Genomic DNA, 13,841 nt, shown 5'->3' on the forward strand with positions numbered 1-13,841 from the left:
ATACAGCGATCTCCAAGGAGGTGCCAGAGCTGAAACATGGGGCTGTGAGGCCACAGCTCCAGTGTTTGAGCTGCCTTGTCTCCTTACGCTACACTACGCACCATTCTTAATGATCAATTATTGATTAGTCGACTAATCATGCCCATTCCACAAAAATTAATATATTGACTTGCCTTTTATTATATTATACATGGAACAATACTTTTGGGGGGGTCAATATTTATCATGGGTATGTTGTCCCTACACTAGTGAGAAAATTTTGGTTAAATTTCTGTACCACCATTTGAGCTGTAGAGGCCGAATTATGAACTTCTATGACTCATTATAGAGACAAACCAACTATTGTAGGCAAGTGTTGCATTTTGGTATTTATTCTAAAAGCACAATATTGTTAAAAACAAATACTTTATTGTGGGTAATGGTGGTGGGCTTTGGTTTCAATATTATCATTATTCATTTATCTAGCTTTACTTAATTTACTTTACTACATTTACTTCAGTGATGTATCGTGTTTCATAATTTGTTATTGTGACAATCCTACCCCCACTCCCATATTTCTTATTCACACAGACAACAGAAAACCTCCATAACTCAGCTATATGAATACCCCTTTCTAAACAAACCCTGGAATTGGCAGTGCAGACAGTCATCACATTGCATTATCCCACGTATTGTCTCCCATCTATTCTCTGCGTACACCTTTGACTATCTCTCTCCTCAATCTCTATCCCCCTTCCATATATTCTGCCTGCCAATCCAGCCCCCCACCCCCCCGCCTGCTCGGGCCCACTCGGATCAATGGAGCTGGATTTCAGTAATCTCTCATTTGACATCTGAGTCGCCATGGAGACTTCAATCTGGAACCACCAAATAGATAGAGAATTTCACTGTGCGGCGATGTCCATTCAAATCTACTGTGTCGCATAGGCTGCACCCGGATCATCTTTTTATCTCATCTCTCTTGTCAATCCCCCAATGGGCCCTGACTGCATTCATAAATAATGCACCAAAAAGCTAGCCACAATCGCTCCACCCCTTGTCCCCTGTTGTCAACTATGGACTAAAAACAGCAGGCATTTTATTAGCGTGGTGAAAAATCAAGCATGGCAGAAAATTAATGAGAAATACCTGGAAACGTGTTGAGGAGAATGAGGTGTTGAAAATGAATTTGTCTAATTGAGGATCGGTTTGTATGGGCACAGTGCTGTGGTGGTGGAGTGTTAAACAGGAAACGTTCACTTACCATGTAGAAATAGGAGAGACAACAACCGATGGTCCAGAATACAGAGCCCGTTTTCACAGACTTCACCTGCGAGACAAAAAAGGAGAAATATTACTTAATTGACAGCTTCAGTTAAATGGTGCCATTATGAGGACAGTTGACTATTCCAAAAATATATATTTTCAGTTGTTACTTGTCATGGTAACGTTCTGTCATTCTGAAACCCATGGATAAATCTAAGGCAAAGGACAGAATTTAATTACATTTTTGCAGTTTGTGGTCTGCAAAACAGCACCCGGAAACCACACCGTTAGCACGACTACTTCCTGTCGAATTGTGAATCTACTTTTTTTTTTGCTGAGTTGTGCTAAAATGACTAAATATTTAAACATAAGGCATTGGAATGTGAGCTGTGGGTGGATGTCACTCACAATATGTTAAAAAGTACACAAATAAAATGAATACTTTAGGAGAGGACACTTCTGTATTTACAAAGACAGATATTTGTGTCTCAGTGCTAACACTAATGTTAATTTTGAGGCATAAAAAAAAACACAACCACAAACTGAAGTACTGTAAACATAAAAACAATTGGGAAATCTTGACTATAATTAAAATTTTAGTAGATTATTTGATATTTTATGATTTTAATAAAAGTGACTAAAAGTGTTGGCTTTGAGACAGTGAGCTATCTAGCGTGCTGTTGTGCACAAAGCCAGTTGTCCAGGGTGTATTTGTTTCTCACACATTTAAAGCTGGGATTCTCTGCACCAGGCCACCCACAAGACACCGACAAGGAAGAGATAGAAGGACTTCTTTAGAGAATCGTCTTCTGTCTTTGTTCCTTTTAGGGAGAAGTGACTTTATGCTTCTAAACAAGAAGTACTTCTATTTTCAAACGCTGCCTGGTCTCAGATGCTGAATAATTTATCCTGAGCCTTGAAAGCCAAACTGGGCAGTCGCGTGGATCCTGGAAACGGCACAATAACATGACCTTTAAAAGCAGGAGTGAAATTTAAAAGAGTCATCCTTCTTCAATGGAAGGAAGAAAACTGGCTTCGGAACCCAACTCGGAGCTAACCTTGGTTTGGAGTTTGCATTGCTTTGAAAATTTAGTTTTAAGTCTTTATTTTTTGTGTCTTATTTCAAAATGCTTCCATGTTCATCGCAGAACTTGTCCTTGAGCTGAAAGAAATGGTTATGATAAAAACATACCAAAAATAAACTCGATCAAAATATACTTTATTGTAAAATTTGCAAAAGGCAGTGAAATATTACATATGATTAGTGCTCACTATATGACATTAAACAGCTCTACCTCACATTTATTCCATTACAGGTGCTTTTATAGATTCAAAACAGGGTCACCTCTCCACAGATCTGACCTGTAACTTGGTCTGGTCTGGTCTTCCATGACAACAGAAAAGTTTTAAACACTGAAACGTTCCACACAAAGCAATAACACCTCCATGGAGACTCACCCTCCACCAGAAAAGTTACATAATGCATCTTTAAGGTTACGGTTATGGTGCGTTTTATTAACTGCGCAGAGAAATGTGTCCCTGTATTTGATGCATCCTTCAATGCCTTTGGGGTAAATGTCAGGAGTGAGACCGTCTCCAGATCTTGAGAAAAGCTTGGTGAATACAGTACGCTGGAGGATTTGACCTTTTGTGAATGTTTTGGGGTTTTGGGCATGTTTTTCTGAAATGCTTTCAAAAATATTGCTTTCTTTACAGGGCTTTCCATGACCGCAGATATTCAAGCTTAATACTTGAAAGGCTCTAATTAAAACTGCACCAGTAAGAAAAAGAAAAATTTACTTAGGGCTATCCAACCTTTGTTCTTAGCAAAAACAGCTTTGATTTTTGCCAAATGTATCTTTAATCATGCCCAAAAACAAATTATTTCAAATTAACGAACTACTGTTCCAATGGGATCATATTTTGTATATTACAATCAATATTATGAGCCATCCTGTATCTCTGAATGTGTCTTGTCTTTCATTAAAATTAAAAACTTTTAACTTCAAACCATTTCTGAGCCTCCACTAAACCTTTCTTCATTATTGGTGTTAACCTTAATCACATTAAATGCTTTTCTCCACCATTCAGCCTGTTATCAGAGGAAATTACAGACTGATGCTTCTACTTTGAATACATTTAAATTTGCTGGTGAAAAGAGATCCATTAGGAGTTTTGTGTTTCAATATATTTTACATAATACAGTATAATAGTCAGTGGTGATCCCTTAGTGAGAGGATTTTCAATGACCTAGATACAAGCACAAACGTGTCCAGTGTCTGATATAAAGCCAATCTGTACAGAAGGATCCATTTCACTGCCAGAAGAGTGACCATTGTTTACCCATTGAAACAAGCCAATCAATAAAGCCATATGTTTTATCATATAGGCCTAAATTACTTGTTTTATTAAATTTTTTCATGGATTTAAATTAGTCAATAGTCCCAGCATCCCATCATCATTCTAGGGATGGTTATTTGGTTAATCAAAAACTGGATTATTTAGGTTTCAGTGTAAGAACTAAAACTGAAAGGTGCACTATTCATCTCTCTGGTGGAGGCAAATTCTGGCAGCTTGTCATTATGGAAATGTTATTGCTTGATCTAGAATAGGGATGGGCATGATTAGTTGACTTGATAATTGATCTTTAAAAATGAACATGATCAACAAAATTCTTAATCGACAAACCGAATGTAGGTTGCTGTGCGAAGCGTAAGGAGACGAGGCTGCGTCTGACAGCACAAACAGGGGAGTTGCGGCCTCACAGTCCCATGTTTCGGCTCTGGCACACCTCCTTGGAGATCACTATATCCCTCAATGAGTGCGTTTACATGCAGTATCAGTATCCCACTTATAATCAAGTTTTTTGAGTATCCTGGTTTCGTCATTGTGCATGTATAAGCAGTATGCCTGCGCACTCAACTGTGGTTACTACCACAGTTAAGGGTGCATGTGTCCAAAAGACAATTTTCAGTCTTTTCATCACAACAGTACCTAAAATAAATAAAGTGACCAACATAAAGTGAGAAATGACTATTAAATAAAGAGCTGCACCAAGAGCTAAAAGCAGTGCTTTTAGTTTATGCAAATGAGCCATGTGGTTTTAAGTAACATAAACATGTGTGTCAAAGCTGCATTAAATACATTATCATCTCAAACGGGCTGATGTGGCTCTATCGTAGTTATGGTTTATGTGTTGTAAAGTTGAGTTTAATTATGGAGATTAGTAACAGCAATAATAATGATGATAATTTTAATATAAAAACATTAATGATTAATCTAAAATTGATTGTTAATTCTCCTGAAGATCGATTAAGAAAAATCAAATGCTCATCCCTAGTCTAGAATGTCCCACAATATGGCATTAAACTAATCTTTTTCCTTGGAGACAAGCCCACAATGCTACCAGGCCAAGTTACAGGTCAGATCTATGGAGAGCCGAGACCATTCACAGTAGGAATGCAGGTTTTTCAATGTATTTTGGGGCAATGAAACACTTGCAATTGAATAAATGCTACATAAATACGTTAAATGCTATACTGTGACACCTGTGACAAAGCAACAATATCTCCATGGAAACAGGCTTGTGGTGGACCTCCTACCAGAAAAGTTACACACTGCACTTTTAATTTTCTTGAAGCTTTTAAGAACAAAAATAAGCTCAAACCAATCTATACGTCCCAATAGTCAATGGGCCAGAAAAGTCCCATATCTAAGCTTTACATTTTACAAGAAAGTAAACTTAAATGTGCCTTTTATCTGTCTTTTTATGCCCTATTAACTTTACTCTGGTCATATATTAGGCGGATGGTATTCTATTAGACACCGAATACAAGCAAACTAAGGATTTCACAGTTGTTGGGTTATAGTGTCAATTATACTGAACAATCGCAGAACTGTGCCGGAAAATTTGAGCTTTCCTGTGTTAGATTAATAACCCTCTCATCCCAGTAGTCAGAGAAAAGCCATATAAAAACAGTTTGATGGAACCAATGTGGTGCTGACTGTGCCGTTATCCATGCATAATCTGCACTGCCTTCATCTACTGTGGCATTTACTTTTTGTTCAGTAAAGATTGGAAATTCCAGGGCTGATATTATCTAAATGATTCTTTCTAGTGAAGGTGTATAAGTTTAGGAATTTAAAAACACAGTGCAGCACTTCCTCTATCGGTTTGAGAGAAGAACTTAGCCTAAATATGCAGCTTTTGTGTGTGTAAACATGTGGGAATGAAACAAAACACAACTCCAGGCATGTTTTTGATGAGGAAACAACACTATAACATCAGAAAACAGCATATATGGGCCTTTAAAAGTAAACAGAAGTAGATGGAGGTGCATCCCACATCTGTAGCAGCGATTGTTTCATTTTTTTTCCGTTAATGAAAACTCCAGAGGATCGAACCCCATAATATCACTGTCACTCAGAAGTTTTCTTGGTTTTTCTCAAGCCATTTAATTCGGTCTCGTCTTGCTGACTCGGAAATAATTTTCTGTTGTGTGAAATTGCCTTGTGTTTCAGTGGAACATAAACACGTTTCATTTGGCCAATTACTTCTATTTGTGGAGGGAGCTGCACCTGTGCAACCATTTAGCCTGTAATGGAGCAGGTGTCTGATGCACTGAGCCGTATGGGAGCTGTATGCACCAAAAGTTTCAGCGCATTGCAAATACACGTCTGATACTAGTACATACAATATTTAAGAGCAGGGAAGTTAACCTAGATTCAGAGGAAGATGTATTGTTTACAATAGATCAGATTAGGGCTTTGTGTCACATTTTTTTGTATGAAAATCGCTCTATAAATAAAGTTTGATTGATTGATTGGTTGATTAGTTGACATTTTAAAGTTTGTGTTGATCGTGTGGAGAGAAGGGTGGGGTGTGGGAGGATTTTATTTTGATTTGTTTTGATTTTTGTTAATTTTATAATTTGTAATTTAATATATTTATTTTTGTTTTGTTAAATATTAAAATTTAGATTTGGTTAAAGGTGCACTATGTAACAAATAAAAAAAAAAAAAAGGTTATTATCCATTTTATTCCTATGCTCCTAAACTGCGTTTTTTTTTTTTTTTTTTTGTGGTGGCACTTCTGGAGATCCCATTTATTTCATTTGGGAAATAGTTTTGCATCTTAAATATGACATAAAGTAGGTTAATTTGTGTAAAATGATCAACACGTCACACTGCACTGATTCCCTGGGGGCTTTAAAACAGCTTTACAGGCCGTATTGACCTTATTTACTAAATATTTTGTAAAATAATACAACTTGAATAATGATGGAAGCTTCCGCAATAAGGTGAATAAAGTATGCTAAATGCAACTTCCTGTTCCTTTTATTCATGCTAATAATGAAAATGCGCATATATGTATTTTTTTAAGTGGCGCTGACAAAATGATAAAGAATACTATTATCAAGTATATGGTGCATAATAAGAAAACTGTCAAAAAACTGCTGAAAAAGTGGCAAAATTTATTTAAAAAATAGAAGGACCGAAACTTGCAGCGTCAGATATAATAAGGTAATATTTCTGCACTAAATTAACCAAGTCTATTCAATGCTGTGAAACACTGAACTTCAACCAAGGAGTTTATAGGAGGCTTTGGAATAGTTTTGATGGATTGAAGAAATAAGGTTTGATTATGTAGATAAGGAGAAGCCCCAAAGACTAACATACTCATTTTTGTCAACATCATCATTTGCTACCAGCATCTGGGCAGTGAAAATGATCTTTTATTTAGAGCTAAACAAGCATCCAATATAATGTTTTCTGACAGCTCACCATTTAAGCAAACAAACTAAAAACACTCCAACTTTTATTCTTTCTATTGCTCTCTCAGGTTTTCTCTCAAATATTAAAACTATGAAATGATGAAGTAATAGTACCTCTTTCAGCTTTATTAAATACATTTATTCATACACCATGCGGGGCATACATTGATTACTTTATAAGTGCCTGCAGATGTCCTCACAGCAGGGGGTAGGCATTAGCTCTGTGGGTAAATGTTAGATCTGTGGTAATAGTTCTATGGGAGCTTAGTATGTGTACACTGTTATTTCCATTTCCTAGCACATAAAATATAATGGATATAAGTACTGAGTAGGGTTTTTGTATTTGTTTTCCACATGTAACAAGAAGTACGGCAAGTAGAACAAGTACTTTATTGTGTTACTTAAGGAAAAGTACAGATACTGGAGCTACTAAATAATCAAGTAAAAGAAAAAGTAACATGAAAAAGTAAGTTGCGGTTTTGTAAGGCTTCAAATGTATTAAAGATGTGTGCCGTCATTTGTTCAGTAGAAGCAACTGAGTCAGTTGTTTTTTTCTAGCTGTTTGTTTTTGGAAATATTTGTTTGCTCAAACTCCAAATGTGAGTCAGCTTTTTCAGCACATCTTTTCAGTCCTATTCAAAATGTAGTGGAGTCGAAAGGACAGATACATGCTCTCAAATGTACTGATGTAAAAGTACAAAATATCCACTTTAAAATGTATTTACTTTTATTTTGGTACATTCCACCACTAAGGGAGGACAAAATGATCTAAAAAGAAAAAAGATGGGCAAGATTTTAAGTTAAATGATAACGTTGACCATGTTTTAGTGAAATGAGTGGTCTCATCTGTTCTATGCACGTGCACGAAAAGATATTCGTATATATACAGGCTGCTAAACTTGGACTTTTATAATATTCGTATTTACTTGTTTTGTTTTAAATGTTTTAAAGTTATAGCTACAAGTTCTGCTTCCACTCCACATCTCTTTCATTATTAGAGTTTGTAGCCTCTCCAGAGCCTCCACAGTCAGTGTTCAAGTTGCTCTCGGCTTTAGCTGTAACAATTCTTAAATACCAACTGAGAGGAAAATAAGCTGCAGAGACAAAACTACTTTGTACTTTATATTCATTTTATACACGCAATTATATAATGATGTGGCACAGTCCATATCATCCCCATATATCACAATATATCACCAGCTACAGTGTATGATAAGATCCAGCCCCAACAGGCAGGAGGTTTAAATCACTGTGGTCAGAGGTGGTCAGAGACTTGTAGGTGGTTGGTCCAGTTTTTCCTTCACCTTTGAGCCGTTTGGCTGTGTGGACAGAGACATGCTTCACTGAGGAGCTTTGAACCAGAGGAAGAGGATGGGGGGGAGAAGGAGGAAGAGGAGGGAAGGATGAGGAAGAGGTGATACCGCGGTTTCGTCACATTGGGCTCACTGCAGTGGTCTGTGTGTGAACAAAGCGCCTCAGGCTCAGATCTGTGACATGCTCTGTGTCCCCACTGCTCCTGTCACTTTGTCAAATGTCTGGATCAGTCACACAGACACAGGGGTACATGACCCCAGAGCGACCCCTGAGTAACCTCCTCAAACACAGGAGCAGAGAACAGAGCAGAGACAAAAGCAGAAACCAGGAGTTTCAGAGCTGTTCCAGACTCCAGCGGTGAGAACAGAGTTAAAAATACTTTATAGGGGATGGGGACCCATCTCCAGATCGAGAGCTCAGTTTGGTCAGACAATCTTGGCTCGTCCTTCAAGGATTACATGATGTGGACTTATTGGCTTTTTCTGACCAATTTTAATCAGTCACATTTGCCAAATATGTGCAGAGAACAACACACAGACACATTTAGGGCCACATGAGTCATTTCTGCAAACAGAAGTGACACTCTCACACGTGTGTGGCATTACTGGCCTATCTGCCCCAGTGCTTGTGCTTTCTTGCTGTGAGGCAAGTGAGCGATCACACCAACCTCTCTGAGGCTCAGTCCTGAGAGTGGATTATTTGAGGGTAGGACCACCCAGGAAATTAATTTCATTAATGCGTATTGATTGGTTGGTTCACTTCTTACACCTTTTACAAGCGTGGCCCAGCCCTGCAAAGTGCAAATGTTTAAAATGTCATCTTTCCATAAGGCTAATCTGAGTGAGAGATGCAGGACTGCAGGCTCAGCACAAGCCTCTACCGCTCAGTGAACTTTAGAAAAGGTGAACTTTAGGTAAGCACTTCCAATCAAACACAGCTGCCTGCAGCGCGCTAACAGCCCTGTGCCGTGTTCTTAAACTCTTTAAACCTTTAGTGGATTTCAGCTTAAAAATGTCCCCCTGCAGAGCCAGATTAATCACTTGTTCCTTTATTTTGTATAGTGTCTTTGAACGTGTGTAATGCTCCAAAAACTCTGCTAAACTTCGTGGCTCTCATTTGTTCTCATCATCATTTGTCCTGAACACAAAATATGTACTGGGCCCATCTGTTTGCAGCAGCATTATTCTAATGGGCTGCGTCGGGTCGGCTCTGGATCATACATCTCACAGTGGGACAGGTGCACACGCGCTCCTCTTCAGAGGGACAGGTCTACTCCTGCCTCCTGCTCCTGCCTCCTGCTCCAGGGCCCTCGTCCTGTTTGAGATCATGGGACCAAACCACATAAATAGATGTGAACATTTGGATGTTATGGATTTTTTTTATTTCCATGACCTCTAACTGTCTTTAGCTGCAATTCTCCACTGTACACGAGTTTAGCATTTAAGTAAAAGGCACATAATTTCATACAGCAACATGACTCAATCACCATCATCATTTTCCCAATAAGCCTTAAAGGGCCTATATTACACTATTGTCTGATCTATGTTTCTGATATAATGTTTCCTCATCACAAACATACCTGGAGTTGTGTTTTGTTTCACTGACGCATGTTTAACACACAAATTTGCATATTTAGGCTGAGTTCTTCTGTCAAACTGGGAACATTCTGTTCCACCTTGTGATGTCATGTGGTAATACAGGACGTGCTCCACTGTGTTGTTAACTCTATACACCTTCACTATAATCTTTTGGATAATTTCATGCCCTGGAATTGTCGCTCTATGCTAAACAAAACATAGAAGGTAGCTGTTAACTTGATGTCTAATTGACATCACAAACCATTTTGAGCTCTGGAGATGCAGACAGACATAAAGGGTAAGTCAAACATGTGTGAATGAAACAAAACAAAACTCCAGATATCTTTTTGAAGAGTTAATAACATTCTAACGTGGCTTAAAGCTCACAAGAGTAAATTTTGCGTAATTTAGGACATTTAAACATCATTTAAAAGCTTAGACTACATTCCTTTCATATTGCAACCATTGGCGATCCATGTTCCTTTTACCAATCTCTCCTTCCTCTGCAGCAGAAGTCCCACATAAAACCCCAATCTTCATTATCCCCCAAGTTCAATGTACCCACTAATAACCCATTTAACTCTCCAGGCCTAATCTCTGTTTAGCCCAGTGACACGCACACATTCGTCCATAATCTATAATTGAATCCTCTTACCCTCAGGAGAGCTGCCCTTTGAAAACTATGGCACACAAACATGGCGGCCAATGCATTAACCCATGTTGCCACAGTACTTCCAATGTTCTTCAGCAGATTATTTTCAATTAGGTAGTTTGGTATGAGGTGACGAAGTAAGCATGTACAAATGGAATGGAAAGCTGTATCAAGTTGTTTTTTTTTTTTGTTTTTTTTTTTTTTGGGGGGGGGGGGGGGGGTTTTTAGCATAGACTGTACAAAAAAGTGGACTAAGGGAGTGTGAGGTTAACCACAGCGTTCTGTTCCAGTCAAATGAAGCTCACCAAGGCTACAGTTAAAGGGCAGAAGTTCCATGTTAGAACCAGGAACTAGGATTTACCAGAGGTGGAAACTTGCAAGTCATGACTTGGACTCGAGTCAGACTTGAGATTTGACTTGATAAAATAGATTAAGACTTGGGACTTGAGGCCTGTGACTTGAGAAGAGTTGAGAAGCACTTTTAAATCTGAATTCTTTCTATTCTGACCATAACGATTCACTCGAAGATCTTGTCAATACATTTAAAAAGAAAAAATAACTAAATTAATATCTACAACTCTTATATACTCTAGAAATACTCATATATAAATATACTATGATTTTATGAGTAAAATTTTTCTTAAACGTTATATAAACTGCAACAATCTAAGCTATATTTGGTACTTTGGTTTAAAGACTTGAAATGACTTGAAGCTCAAAGCAGACGACTTGGACTTGACTTGGACTTATGGGCCAGTGAATCGAGACTCGACTTGGACTTACCTGTCTTTGACTTGGGACTTGACTCGGATTTGTGGTCAAAGACTTGAGACTTGAAAAAATTACGACTTCCTTTGTGATTTACGGACAAAATCGCCAACTAAAAAACACCAGGATTATGTAAAGTGGGGTAATATGAACATTTTAAGACCAAAATGAGGTGCACAATAGCTACAGGGAGAGGAGCGACATTTTCTCAATACAAAGTGAACTGGAGCCAGAGTCAGTGGAACCAAAAGTGCCCCCATGCTCACTTCCCATTTGGAATGCAGGGGCTAACAGGTTCGCTACGTCCAATCATATACTATGGGTTTAGCAAGCATTTAACGGCATCATCATAATGGCTATAGAAAGCGTGAATGTACAGTATGCATGAACCATGACTGTATACTTTTTTTTTTAATCTGCAAAATTATATTATAAAAATATATAAAGTAGATATAGTACAACTGTGATTTAATAGTGTTAATCTAGGGTGCGTGATACTGAGAATATTTTTCGGGGATTCTTCGATAATCAAATCTTCTTTGTGCAATCCATCACCAATAAGCCACAACATGCTGAAAATATTAGTTCAAATTCAAGAAAAAAAAAGTGCAAAATACCATCTTGTGTAATTTTTTTGGAAGATTATACTGTGAGAACTGTTGTGTAGCTTTGACAATCAAATCAATACTGTAATTTCAAACCAACAAAGCACTATATATATTTCTACTAACAAAAGACAGCCAACCTTTCCATACTCCCATATAGCATAATTATAAAATGTAAAGTCTGACATCTCTATGATGATGTAATCTCAATGAATTTTCTCTTCAGATCTGATGTAATGTGTTCGTAATTATTGATTCACTTTTAATTCAGGTCAGTACAGTCACTTCGTTTTTGAGAGCTTTCGTCAGCCCTCAGCAGGACGTCAAGGCTCGGAGACAAAAAGTTTGAGTCCAACTTTAATTTGTGTTTAATGATTTGATGATTGAGGAGTTGCATAATATCCTGACATTGATCAAATCTTTATACTTACTGTCAGCTGTATCAAAATCATTTTCTTGAGACAGATAAATCATGCAACTTGAATATGATCTTGCAAATGCTTTAAAATGCATTTGAATGTTTAGTTTGTCATTTATTTTGTCACTGAAATACAGAAAACTAATCTGTATAGTTGTCATTAATCGTCACATTTTTATATAGAGCTTTTCCACCTTCAAGGCTCTCAAAGCGCTTTACATCAAGAAACCACTCACCTATGCAGACACACATTCAGATACCAATGTACACAGACACTGGGAGTGAGGCAAGTTAAGTGTCTTGCCCAAGAGCATAACAACAGTATTCTGTGAGAGTTGGAATTGCAATTGCAAACCTCTGTGGGCCAGTGGATTTGACCTCTCTACCAATGATGCTTATGTCTATAATGGGATTTGAACCACCAACCTTCAGATCAGTGGACACTCTACCAAATGAGCTATTGTATTGTTAGGGTTTCCTGTCCTCTACCTCCCTGTCTTTGTCCTCTAAATTTGACCCATCCTTCAATACCGCTGGGGCACCTCAGAGAGCAGTGGTCTCTGGTGAGATATATGGTGGAACAAGCAACTTTTATTTTCATTATTTTATTTTTTAAATGTTACTTACCTTAATTTAAGTTTTGAATAAAAATGCATGGTTAACTTTATATTTGATAACACATGAAGCAAAGTTACAAGTACAAGTCAAAGTTGTGACACTATTTTGGTTCAGGCTGTTCTTAAGAGTATGGAGGAGGAAATTTGACTATGGATGACGATTATAGATTCTTCAGTTAAAGGAAAACTTTGTAATATTGTGGGGATCATGACTTTAGTGCCAATATTAAATGACATAACGAGGTCTAATACAATTTTAATTTTCATTAAAAAAAAATAATTCTTTAATGATATTGAACTATTGATAATTTAAAGTACATACCCAGAGATAGTAGGTGAACTGCAGGGCGAAGATGGCGATGCCCTCATTGTCGAAGGACCCGGCCACGGATCTGGAGATGTACCCGGGTACTATGGCGATGAAGCAGGCTGCTAGAAGCCCCGCCCCCTGGTTCCACAGCTCACGGGTCAGCAGGAAGGTGGAGATGGCGGTGAGTCCACTGAAGACCGGGGCCAGGAACACACACACGTCCCGAATGTGGACAGTGATGTGAAGCAGGTTTAGGACATAGTGGATAAGGCCTGCTGTGACCATCAAACCTGGGTACACCTGAGGAGACAGGGGACATATGTAAATGTTTAAGGTAAAGACAGATTTTTTTTAAAACTTATAACGGAAGTTTCACCTTCTGTTTATAATATTCACAAGTAATGCTACAAATATGAATACAAAGGGACCATTCAGCATGCTCATTGAGGTACAACAACAGAATGTAAAATGAATGTAAAGCTTGTCGAGGTTGGCAGTTGTAGGAGGAATATGGAGCTGAGTTGCATATTAAGAAAAGGAATTTATTTACAGACAAAATTA

At 37.9% G+C, this 13,841-nt stretch overlaps 1 protein-coding gene across 2 annotated transcripts in view; it reads right to left on the reverse strand.

Moving 5' to 3' along the window:
* Positions 1–13,841, reverse strand: part of LOC110167210 (dolichyl-diphosphooligosaccharide--protein glycosyltransferase subunit STT3B) — a 183,455-nt gene that overhangs the window by 73,777 nt on the left and 95,837 nt on the right. For both annotated transcript variants that reach the window (XM_055157305.1, XM_055157304.1), the window contains exons 3-4: positions 13,293–13,580; positions 1,244–1,309 (exon numbers count right to left, since the gene is read on the reverse strand). In XM_055157305.1, coding sequence (XP_055013280.1) covers positions 1,244–1,309; positions 13,293–13,580 — 354 coding nt within the window. The remainder of the gene's footprint in view (positions 1–1,243; positions 1,310–13,292; positions 13,581–13,841) is intronic.

Source organism: Boleophthalmus pectinirostris, unplaced genomic scaffold, assembly GCF_026225935.1.
Source record: "Boleophthalmus pectinirostris isolate CB_2022bp ecotype Guang Dong unplaced genomic scaffold, ASM2622593v1 HiC_scaffold_21, whole genome shotgun sequence".
NCBI lineage: Eukaryota > Metazoa > Chordata > Actinopteri > Gobiiformes > Gobiidae > Boleophthalmus > Boleophthalmus pectinirostris.